The sequence below is a fragment of the Mytilus edulis genome, chromosome 11 (genome assembly GCF_963676685.1).
Source record: "Mytilus edulis chromosome 11, xbMytEdul2.2, whole genome shotgun sequence".
NCBI classification, from domain to species: domain Eukaryota; kingdom Metazoa; phylum Mollusca; class Bivalvia; order Mytilida; family Mytilidae; genus Mytilus; species Mytilus edulis.
This window is the reverse complement of record NC_092354.1, coordinates 62,954,913-62,967,573: the sequence shown is the minus strand read 5'-3', so window position 1 is coordinate 62,967,573 and position 12,661 is coordinate 62,954,913. Positions and strand designations below refer to the sequence as shown.

At 32.2% G+C, this 12,661-nt stretch overlaps 1 protein-coding gene across 1 annotated transcript; it reads left to right on the top strand.

The window, feature by feature from the left end:
• Positions 1 to 4,485: 4,485 nt before the first annotated feature.
• Positions 4,486 to 9,322, top strand: LOC139495982 (uncharacterized). Its single transcript, XM_071284411.1, has 3 exons — positions 4,486 to 5,105; positions 7,456 to 7,527; positions 8,558 to 9,322. Exons 1-3 carry the CDS (start codon positions 4,517 to 4,519, stop codon positions 8,959 to 8,961), a joined length of 1,065 nt encoding a protein of 354 aa, XP_071140512.1. The 5' UTR covers positions 4,486 to 4,516; the 3' UTR covers positions 8,962 to 9,322.
• The last annotated feature ends 3,339 nt before the right edge of the window (positions 9,323 to 12,661 follow it).

Genomic DNA, 12,661 nt, shown 5'->3' with positions numbered 1-12,661 from the left:
TTGTTAAATACTTATTCAGATGAAATAATACTAATATTTCGATCTATCTTTTAAATACTGATTGGTGAACTAATAGATTGTCGACGTATCTTTTAAAGATACATTAAAATTGCAGATGCATCTAGCTATATGTATAATGTACGATAATTTAATAATAAGTGTATATGTTGAATGATTGAGGTAAAATAAAAACAAGTTGATACACAAAACTCGAGACACAAAATCAACGAGATATATTTGAAACTTACTCTGATTACATTTGAGAAGATAAGAAAGAATATTCACACAACATTAGTTTTTGTCACTAAATCAAAAAATTTTCTTGACATTGCATTGTGTAATTGATAAAAAAAAAATACGAATAATTTATCTAAAAAGAATGTATTATATAAGGAATAATATATAAAATGTTATCTGTTAGACAACTTATTACTCTTTTGTCTTTATCGGGCACTTTATTAATAACATGCTACATAATGTCTGAATAAAGGTTGAAACGAGAAAAAAAAAGTTGTATCTTCACAGAAGGAATTTACTTTTAAAAGAGGTTAAACAGTAAAGTTGACCTTATACAGTATAAAACATTGCATAACTGTTCTGTATGAATACTTGTGTGATGCAAGATGTATGAGAAATATTTTTGAGAAACTCCTTTTAAAGAACAACATTGTTGTACTAGAAACCGAAGGATTCATAACATTTATTTTCTAATTTTCGTGTTGATTAGTTATGTCATTATACATAAAACATTCTTGTGATATTTTTGAGTAATATGTAATATATCTGTTGTATATAAATGTTGAATTAAATATTAAAAAAAAATGCATCTGGCTGAACGTAGTTTAAATGTTTGACTTGATGATGAATGTTGCATTGAATACATTTTGTTTTTTCTTTCACATTATATTTTAATTTGTTTTACTGCTTTACGTGTTATCTGAAGTGCCTTGGACTATACCCATTATACTGTTTCGAGAACCACTCCCCTCAAACCTAAATGGTTTTGAGGAAATACTCGATATTTTTCTAGTTCCTTGTTCACTTAAACATTTAATTTATTTCACCGTAAGTTGACATTTGAACGGCTGTACTTAGATATTTTATTTTTATTCTGTTTTACAATACTTACGGATATGTTCCGAACCATATCAATATTTGGACCATATGCGTGCGGTCATGACCATATTAGTATTATACTCTTTTTATTATCAACGGGCCGGACCATATAAGGTATTTAGACCATAAAGGTCTTTTAAAAAAATATATCTAATCTGGAAACAGTATCTATAGTTAAAACAAAAATCTCGATTTGAAATAAATGTATAATACCATGTAATATAAAGTCTTCAAAAACTGAATAACTGATTTAGAATATTAGCCTCCAGCAAGCACGCTACTCATGTGTATTTGTTGGAATCCAAAATAGAATTAAAACAAAATTAATAGGTGTTCCCTTTGTAATGTTTCCTTTTCAAATTATATTAAGTATGTATTTTTCTATCAATAGCGATACCTCACGTATTAAATATTAGTAGAACGTTGTAGTATAATGTCATTTTGTGATTTTCAGACATATCTCGAAATGGTTCCGTTATGTATTTATGTTCAGTGTTAGCTTAAGTGGTCGCTAGAATTGGTCGCTAGCTTGATTGGTCGCTAGAATTGGTCGCTAGCTTGAGTCTGGTTTATATATCCCTGTTTTTAGAAGAAATTGCTGCGCAATTTTACATTCGAATTTATTTCTTTTAAAACTTGTTTAAATTTTAAAAACTGAATTTGACTATTTGACCTTGTGGCTTATAATCAGTTTATATTAGATGTTTTGGTTATACAAGTTGTTATGACCAAGATGACTTATTGCCTTTTAGATATTCTTATTCTAATTTTTCTTATTAATAAAACAATTTCATTCTTTAATATTTTACAGTTTTCGATCTCTTCATTTTTATTGTAAGAGCGTTGTTGTTTTTTTTTTTATTATCATTATTATTATTATTGGTTCTCTATTTCTTATATGTGGTAAGCCTGCTTTTCTTGGTAGTCTGCTCGAACTCCAAATATACCCGAGTCATTTCCTCTCTCTGGAGTATGTGCTCATTTTTCTAGGTACTTTGCTCCGACTCCAGAACTACCGCAAGTCATACCCTCATTTTCTGTTATCTTTCTTTAGTCGGATTTGTTGTTTGTTTTACAATGGATAGTTTTCTAAAACATTTGATTACAGTTAAGATTTATGAATAATAATTTGCTTATGCTAGAATACATTATGTTTGCTATAATCAGGGTTTTACATGATGACTAGCTAGGTTAACACATTTAGCACTAAATTAGGTCGGTACCATTCTAATTCTTACAATTAAACTTACATTAAATTCTTACATATATACGGGAACCTTAAAACACATGTTTCACTCAACACTTTATCGGTATCGCTATAGAACCATTAAAAACTTGAACAATCAACCAACATTTGTTTATTTTTACACGTGCGTTTCTCTTTGAATTACTATTTATTTATTCATCTATGTTTATTCATTATAGTACACTGTGCCATGCCTCGACATTTTCTGCTTTTTTTTTTTAATTTTAAGTCTTTAAACAACCAACCTCTTCTTACAGATCGTGTTTTTTAATGTACTTTTATTTTTTGAATGTTAAAGTTTAAGGCATTATTTTACGGCTCTCATATAAACAAGGGTATTTCTTTCTACTCTTTTACGTTAAATGAATTTGAACCGCCTGAAAGTTAACTTCTAAGACATATTACATTTCAAAATAGGTAATATAAGTTACTTTTTGTATTTTCTATTCAGTTTAACTATAAATATTTTACTTCTCATCTCATATTTCTTTATTTTCTTTTCCATCAGTCATCATCATTTTAGTATCTTATTTGTCATTTACAGTCTTCCAAATTAAATATTTTTCTTTATCAACACTTTTTTATAAAGATATTTAGGTACTTAAATATAATAATTCATATTGCATTTATTTGAATTTAGACTTTTCTTTTCAAATTTAGCCTTATCATTGACTCCATCTTTAATTTAACCGTATTTTACATATATTCTTTTTATTTTAACTTACTTTGTATCTTATCTTTTTATTTTATTTACTCGCTATTTTATCTATTTTAAATTCAACTTAAACTTTATACAAACTGCATGTTGTTAGAAGCTTTGAACTAGCTGTCATTTACTGCAAGTACTCTCAGATCAGTACTTATAGACATATTTGAAGCTACATCCAAACTCTTTTACGTTAAATGAATTTGAACCGCCTGAAAGTTAACTTCTAAGACATATTACATTTTAAAATAGTTACTCAGTTTATTTTAACTTACTTTGTATCTTATCTTTTTATTTTATTTACTCGCTATTTTATCTATTTTAAATTCAACTTAAACTTTATACAAACTGCATGTTGTTAGAAGCTTTCTTCTTCTTTTTTTATATGATATAAAACAACCATAAATACTCCGGGCTGTGCGTCCCGTAATTCAAACGTTGAATCAATGGACTCAATTAAACTCTGCAATAGTAGTTAAATATCTACAGTAACTCTTTTCATTTCATGGATTTTACAGCTGGACAATTTCATCCGAATTTACATTTCTCCATTATAAATACAGACATCAACTTTCGAAATGCAGATGTCACTTACTGTCGACCCAAGTTAGGTTTAGGGTTAACATGTTTAACCCTGACACAATATGTATGTATGTGCCCTTCACAATTCAGGAGCCTGTAATTCAGTGGTTGTCGTTTGTTGATGTGTTACATATTTTATGTTTGCGTTCATTATTTGTACATAGATTAGGCCGTTAGTTTTCTCGTTTGAATTGTTTTACATGTCATTTCGGGGGCTTTTAAAGCTCACAATGCGGTATGGGCTTTGATCATTGTTGAAGGCCGTACGGTGACCTATTGCTGTTAATTTCTGTGTCATTTGGTCTCTTAGGGAGAGTCGTCTCATTGGAAATCAAACCACATCTTCTTTTTTTATATGCATATAAAATAACTATAAATACTCCGGGCTGTGCGTCCCGTAACTCAAATGTTGAATCAATGGACTCAATTAAACTCTGCAATAGTAGTTAAATATCTACAGTAACTCTTTTCATTTCATGGATTTTACAGCTGAACAATTTCATCCGAATTTACATTTCTCCATTATAAATACAGACATCAACTTTCGAAATGCAGATGTCAATATGATTTATACATGTCTACTTTCCATTCAACTTTTGGGGTATTTTTTTCAATTCAATTCAATATTTTATTGGAAAGAGCATAATAGAGGCGTGATCCAAATACAGACAATTGGTATTTAGACACAGAGTATACATGTATCTGTATAGTAAATCTATTATGTAAACGGTTTTATCTAATCATATTAAGTGTGATATATTTAGAAACAGTTTGATAATAAAATTTCTGGCTGAAGTCTAACGGAGATAAAACATGTCCTCATTATGATATATTATCTCTCATACTTCGCTATAACATTTGTCAAAATGATTGGAAAGTACATGTGTGTTGTTCTCGTTTTGTGTTTCCTATGTAAAATAGAGGGATTTTTACTAGATGGTCAAACTGACTCTACAAGTGGTTTAACAGAAAGTCATTTTATTACCTTAATGAAGCTTCTTGTTGAAGAAAAAGAACAAAGACATAAACTAGAACTCGTCGTTACCCAACTACACTCTGAGTTTCAGAGTTTAGATAAGAAATATTCGGATTTGCAAAACAATTGTTCAACTATATTTGAGCAATATTCACGTCTAAAAAACGAGACTGAGATTCAACAGATAAAATTAGATGAAATTAATCAAAATAGAGCAATTGAAAAAATATTCCAAGCTAAAATAATGCGTTCCGTTTTGGATGTAGCGTCAAATATGTCAGAAATCAAAAAAGAAGTTGACAATTTGGCGCAGTTAAAAAATGTTAACCAGCTCAAAGATTTGATTAGTTTACAATTGGTAATGAAAACACTCCAACAAGACTTACTACAAGTGAACATGACTCAACAAGCTAGAGGACAAGATTTCCTAGCCCTTTATAATATGACGTTATATTTAAGATCAGTGTCTGAAGCACAAGGTATGTTGAGCGTAGATACATGTGTAATTTGCATCTTTAGAATCTAAAGCACTATGGGTAATCTCATTGTTCGTACACCTAAATTAAAATAACGGTACATCACTGGTTGAATTTCCATTATTAACCGTTCAAACCAATGACAACGTCTTGGTGTACGCATTTGAAAATATTACCCAGAATGCATTATATTCCAAAACGGTGATTGCATAATACGATTTTAATCTTATATATCCTATTTATGGCTAATGTGCAAATAAAATAGAAATGTGTCAAAGAGAAAACGACCCGACCAAAGAACAGAAAACAACACAAGGCCACCAATGAGTCTTCAACACAGCAAGAAAATTCCGTATCCGAAGCGGGCTTCAGATAAATGTATGCTATTATTCTCAAAAGTAAAGATTTTACGTAATAACTAAACCGAGAGGCGAAACATACCAAAGGGACTTTCAACTTTATAAGTTGAAAATAATATGTTATGGAAATAAAGGATGTGATGTGCAGAAAGGTCATGGTAACATGTTACATGAACTAAATTTAAGACATATAGTTTACGTACTAACAGTTGCTTACACCACAAATTTTGTGCTAGTGATATCAAATACTTTCTCAGTATATCAGTAATACAGTTTTGTATTTAAAGGAAAAAATATACTACGTCGCCATCCCTTCAGGTACATATTATGTAATGACCCTGTCCGCGTCTATGGACGTCCTTTATATATTTATCTACATAATTGTGCATGCCTCGCCATTCCATATTAGACGGCGTTTCGTCTTATGTTATGTGCGTCTGCATTTCCGTATATTCGTCTATATTGGTTGTGGTCTGTGCGTCCGTTCATTCGCTTATATCTGTCTGTTGATCAGTCCGTTTACCTGTTAGTTTATCTTTTACTACAAAGCAAGTCCGTACGTCTCGCATCAAAAACTATTAGTAATCATGATAAGAACATTTACTTGAAACTTAGTTCAATAGAGCATTGTGATAAGTCCAAATAATTATGACATCTTGAAAAAAACTATCTTACTTTTTGCGTCAAATAAAAAAGCCTGCTAAGACGTCATAATTTTTTACACTACACTAATCTACAATGAATGAACTTTATAAAGATATTCCAAAACACGTGGAATGTGTGGAAGAAGAATAAAAAATAGATTTGCCATAGCAAGCAATAGCGGATGTCACCCTTTTAAAACAGTGAATGCACATATATACTGACGACTATGCATCTTTCAGTAATTTTTTAGAAGATGTAGCGGTTTTACACATTTTACGCATAATTTTGCCTTGTTGCCCTGTTTCCATGGTAACAGCAGCCATTTTGGAAATTTAAAGGTCAATTACCGCATTCACACATAAAAGTCAACATTATTGTGTAGTTTCGTTTAGTTTGATGCATTCTAAAAAAATTTGAAATTTTTGCTCCTGTATCCATGGTAACATAGTAGTTCTAATGATTGTCAAAATTATTCAAAACCTGTATATAGTGGACAACAATATTGTATAAACATTTGATGTTTTTAAGTTAAAGCATACCAAAATTATTAACCAAACTCTGAAGATTTAGAAGCAATTTGACCTTTTTGCATTGTTTCCATGGTAACAGCAGCCATTTTGAAAATTCCAACTCCAAATACCACATATTCCAGTGTTGCTCATCGTTACTGTGAGGTTTCATTAAGTTTGGAGCATTTTGATATTTTGAAATTTTTGGTGTAGTTTCCATGGCAACATAGTAGTTTCAATGATTGCCGAAATCATCCACCATTATATAGTGGGCACCTACATTGTATTAAAATAGAATGATTCTAAGTTCAAGCATATCCAAAATATTCACCAAAACCAAAAACTGGAATTTTGCACATTTGTTCTATTTCCATGGTAACGACATCCATTTTTAATGTTCTTACTGCAACCCGAAATTTTGTGTTCCTTATTATAGTTAACTATCATTAAGATTATTCCGAGAACTTGTGCTGACAAAATGCGTTGAAAAAGAATAAAAAGAAAGAAAAAAAGTAACGTAGAACAATATGAATAATACGTCACCAACACTACGTTGAGGGTATCATAACAAAAATGTCGAACTCCAAAAAAAAAAAAAAAAATCAAAATGGAAAGACGCTTATCAAAAAGAAAAATCAAAAGATAAAACACATCAAAAGAATGGAAAACAAATGTCATCTTGCTGACTTGGTACTGGCATTTCATAAAAATGGAGGATTAACTGTGGTTTTATACTTAGTTACTTGTTTGACAGTCGCATACAATTCATTATATTGACAATAATTTGGTAAAAGATATAACCTCCCAAATTATTGTGATAGTTTTGTTTCTATATTGTAGCACACCGTATAAATGGTTTGTCGTTACAGCTGGATAAGAATCAACAACAGATTGGAAATATCAGTAATGCAGGTAAGTCGTGTGTACCGATTATCAGGTTATCTGCATATTAATATTGTAAATTATCAGCTGCGAGTCACAATGTGAAGGTTTTTATCGAATGAGCACAGCGAACGATATCAAAACGCTGAAGCTGATATTTTACACCGTCAGTATGCAGATATCCTGATAACCGATTTATCGGATTGTATGTGTGTCTTTTGTGATCGAGTGTTTTCTTTGTTTCACGCGCAAACTAGAAGATGACTTGATAAGTTAAGATAACTTATCAACGTCGGTTCAAACATTGCAATGTCACTGATATGTCCGAGTCTTTTAAAGTTATTAAGTTCGGGTCAACGTATATGACGTCACAAAGCCGTGATATGCAATTTTATCAAGAGCTAAGGAGAGTGATATATAGACAGTGGGACGATCTATAACTATTTCTTATATAGATTGCATTTTATTGGTAAAAGGGTGCTGACAATATGGTGATGTCCTAATTTCATCCATACTCAGGAAGACAACATCCTTCACAAAAATCATGTTTTGCACTAAACCAACAATATGCAAATAGGAAGATGTGGTATGATTGCCTATGAAACAACTACAATGTATCAAATTAAATTTCAAATGAAATAGATAATTATTTTATCAAAGTTATTAAAGGCAGCATACGGCCTTCAACAATGAAAGAAAACGATGCCGTAACTATCTATGGTCGGCTTTAATGAGCCTCGACATGAATAATAGAAAACAACTCAATTAAGAAGAATAACGTCGACATTTATATCAAACAGTTTACCAAAAAATTGCCGAGAAAATTTACAAAAAAGTTGCCGAGAGAATTTACAAAAAAAAAATGCCGAGAGAATTTACAAAAAAAATGCCTAGAGAATTTACAAAAAAAATGCCGAGAGAATTTACAAAAAAAATGCCGAGAGAATTTACAAAAAAAATGCGGAGAGAATTTACAAAAAAATTGCCGAGAGAATTTTGCATTTTTTTATCAATGTAAACATCAACTTATGCTTTCTCATTAAGATAACTTTTTTTTCAGTGAGTTTGACAGCCTGTGCTAGTTCATACAAGAGCTTGCCTGCGCATTCAGTTATTTTATTTTCAAATATAAAAACAAGCATTGGTGTTCCTGATGCATCATCATTTAAAACCAATGGTATATTTAGATGTCCTTCTGCAGGATTGTATCTTATCACGGTTACAATGACGTCTGGGACTTTTGATGCAGGTTTTTTTGTATATATAAACTATAAGATAAAATTCAATGGTTTTGTTGCGAAACACTCTCCAACGGATTACACTGACTTTCAAAATTTTGAACATACTGGAACCATCAGCGTTACTGCACGACTCGAAGTAAATGACACAATGAATGTGCAGGCTGCAAGGAATATAAGTATAAGTGCTTGGAACTCGTGTCTGTCAATAACTAAAATCAAGTGATCATTATTCAGATATTATTATGTTTGTACTTACCTGTAATGCACTTGTTTTGAAGCAATGAAACTTGTTCTGACGTGTTTGACATTCAGGGTACAACAAAAATTGTTATGCTAGTGACAATGTATAATAACCAGATAATATATGTCTTCGATTGTTCAAAGCAAATAACTAATTAAAAAAAATAGTACTCATTTTACAATGTTATGTTTAGTGTTTTGTCTTTTTTTTTTAAATTTTATTTCGTACTGTAAAGAGTCACTAATTGAAAAATGAGACATTTTTTTCTCGTTTTCATAGATATCAATAAAGCATACAGTATATAACATTTATTAAGTTAAAATAAAATTTCATCAAAAGCTCATTACATGAGTTAAATATTTGTTTATAAATACTTTATAGTGAAGATATTGGTCCCTTCAGTTAAGAAAACCATTTGCCTCAAGGCGTGAAAATTCATGCACAAAATTGGCTAAATAGAAAGGTTAAAGAGTTAATTTTATTGTGTCTACAGCCCCGGTCACAACATATTGTACGATTTTTTGTCGTGGTAGATCTATAAAATAGTTGTCGTGGCGCTGTCGTGCAAAATGTCCAAATTTTTTTTTCGAGTGGTCACATCAGCTACGACATGTCCACGATGGTTCCACGATGGGTACAAGACAGAAAAAAAAAATGTAATTGTACTGTCGTATGTGTGTCGCAAGTCGGTCGTGCGACAGTCGTGCGATAATCGTACGACACTCGTGATTTGTTTTGGGCTATTTTTTCAGGTTTTAATGTCATGGAATGCGCATATTACTGTCGTTAAACTATCGTGCCACTGTCGTACGACTGTCGAGCCACTGTGATATGCGACTCTCAACAAAAGTTCTTGAAACATGCAAGGCTATATCCGCATGAATGGCAGATTCCCGCTCCAAATCTTACATCAGTGTCTGTACTGCCCAAACATCAGGCGACATTCGATCCATGGCCTAACCTACAAATGTACCAACATCGGGCGTTTCGCTGGTTCCTTTACTGTTCACGGGCTCGAATAAACTGTCACCGGGGAAACTGGGTGACTTGTTGGGTGTGTAACAAGAGCCTGACTGAATGGCCTCTTGTTACTGAAAGTGTGTGATGCACCTGATCACACAACGAACGATTGCTGTGAATAGCAATGAGAACTCTGAATACTGAAACTCTGGTGAAAACTAACTACTGAGACTCTGGAACTAGCGATGAATAAACCAATAATTCAGCATGGAATACTATTACTTTTATTACAGATGGACTGTGTTCAGGGTAAAGTACTGAGTCCGAATCTTGCTTATCAAAATTATAAGCAAGTATTTATACACAATTACAATTAATTTGAGTGATATTGTTCACTGACAAAGATTAAACTATTTTTAGAACTTGAAGAATAGATATTAAATGATAATCTGATTATGACAATTAAGAACATACATTATGAATAAGGTAAAATGTCACTAATTAGCTAACCGATTGAAACATGTCACTCAATGTCCAAACTGAGAATTAAATGCATATTAAAGAATGTTGATTTTAAGTCCTGGATAAAGCAGCTTCAGTTTAATACTTAGGACTTTAAATATTTAATTCTCAATTTTGATATTTTAGACATTAATTATGTGTGTTTTATTATTCATTATATTTTATAATTTCATTTCTATTTACATTTCGTATCCAGGACTTAAAATCAACATTCTTTAATATGCATTTAATTCTCAGTTTGGACATTGAGTGACATGTTTCAATCGGTTAGCTAATTAGTGACATTTTACCTTATTCATAATGTATGTTCTTAATTGTCATAATCAGATTATCATTTAATATCTATTCTTCAAGTTCTAAAAATAGTTTAATCTTTGTCAGTGAACAATATCACTCAAATTAATTGTAATTGTGTATAAATACTTGCTTATAATTTTGATAAGCAAGATTCGGACTCAGTACTTTACCCTGAACACAGTCCATCTGTAATAAAAGTAATAGTATTCCATGCTGAATTATTGGTTTATTCATCGCTAGTTCCAGAGTCTCAGTAGTTAGTTTTCACCAGAGTTTCAGTATTCAGAGTTCTCATTGCTATTCACAGCAATCGTTCGTTGTGTGATCAGGTGCATCACACACTTTCAGTAACAAGAGGCCATTCAGTCAGGCTCTTGTTACACACCCAACAAGTCACCCAGTTTCCCCGGTGACAAAACTCTAAAAGGACCATATTTTGCTCTTGTTGTAGTCCGACAAGGTGCCTATTTAGCAGGGCCAAGCATAATCGTCGTTTTGTTTAAATGGTAGATGGTATGCTTCCAAACATTCCTTCCCGCCGAATTGTGCTCATCTAAATACAACGAAAATATGTTGCACGACGAACGTACCACTGTCGTACGACAGAAAATCAATGCTGTGCGATCATCGTACGAAGTTTTTTATTCGTGAGACAATCGTGCGACTGTATCACGAGTGTCTTGCGACAGTCGTGAGATTGTCGTACGACAGCCGTGCGACGATTGTTTGATTAAAATGCATTGTATTGATACCCACGACATGTGTGTATCGTACGACAGTCGCACGACGAGTGTAAGACACCTTCACGTCAGCCACAAGACAGTGACACGATAAAAAATCGTAGAGCAAAAAATGCGCATGTCCAATTTTTGTCCCACGACACACGACAGCGCCACGATGATCAAAATATCGTGCGATTGTCCTACGACGACCACAGATGACCCGCGATTTGACCAAATTTCATGTCGTGGCGCTGTATACATGTGTCGTAGGTTCGTTGTGAGTCTGACCAGGGCTTAAAGCAATATAATTTGACTTCTTATAGTTACAAGCAGACTATGATTAAACACTATTGCACTATTATACAAATTTAACCTGTAAATTTTAGACATTGGATCATATTGCAAAGATTGCATTCATGATCACTACCGATTTTCGTCAAATTTACATTATGATTTATGTATTTTAGTAATTGATACATGATTGGGGGCTTTTTGGATTCCTGATACTTTTAAACCAGTGGCGGATCTAGAAATTTTCATAAGTTGGGGCCCACTGGCTGCCAAAGGAGGGCCCCGCTCCCGTCACGTTTCAGTGATTCTCTATATAATCAACCACTTTTTTCACAAAAGGGGGGGGGGGGGGGCGAGCTCAAATAATGAAAAGCGTTTTCGTTTAAACAAATAAACACATGACATAGGGAATATTTTTAGTTCTTTTTGTGTATTCATAATTTAGATAATGCACAGCTAAGGTGACCATTTACTATCTCAGATACACTGCACTGTTTAAATGAACTCTTATCATGATTTTTCAACGGTAATTTGGCGTAATTCAAAAAACAAATTGACGACTAATATTGGTAATTTAGGATTTAACACTATATTTATTTGCCTACCAAAAAGGGACTTCCTCTTTTTCTTGTTCTACATCCGACACTGTCTTGGCAATAATGCCATTGTAGATCATTTAACAACTGTGTATATACACACTTTTAATATCTTAAAATGTCCAAATACTGAAATCTGATTTTCAGATTGGATTAGCTTGGTTCCAATGGAATTTATTACGTCTATGTGAATATGATTTCCATTCAAGTGACTCTTTTTGAATCAAATTTGAATAAGTTTATATTCAAGTATGGACCAAGACAGATAATTTTGTAAGCTGGGAATCTACCAGG

Bases quoted from the DNA above. Each gene is read 5' to 3' on its own strand.
- LOC139495982 (XM_071284411.1), top strand. From the start codon at position 4,517: ATGATTGGAAAGTACATGTGTGTTGTTCTCGTTTTGTGTTTCCTATGT. The intron at 5,106-7,455 runs GTATGTTGAGCG...TCTATATTGTAG, and splicing joins ATCAGTGTCTGAAGCACAAG to CACACCGTATAAATGGTTTG. The intron at 7,528-8,557 runs GTAAGTCGTGTG...CTTTTTTTTCAG, and splicing joins TGGAAATATCAGTAATGCAG to TGAGTTTGACAGCCTGTGCT.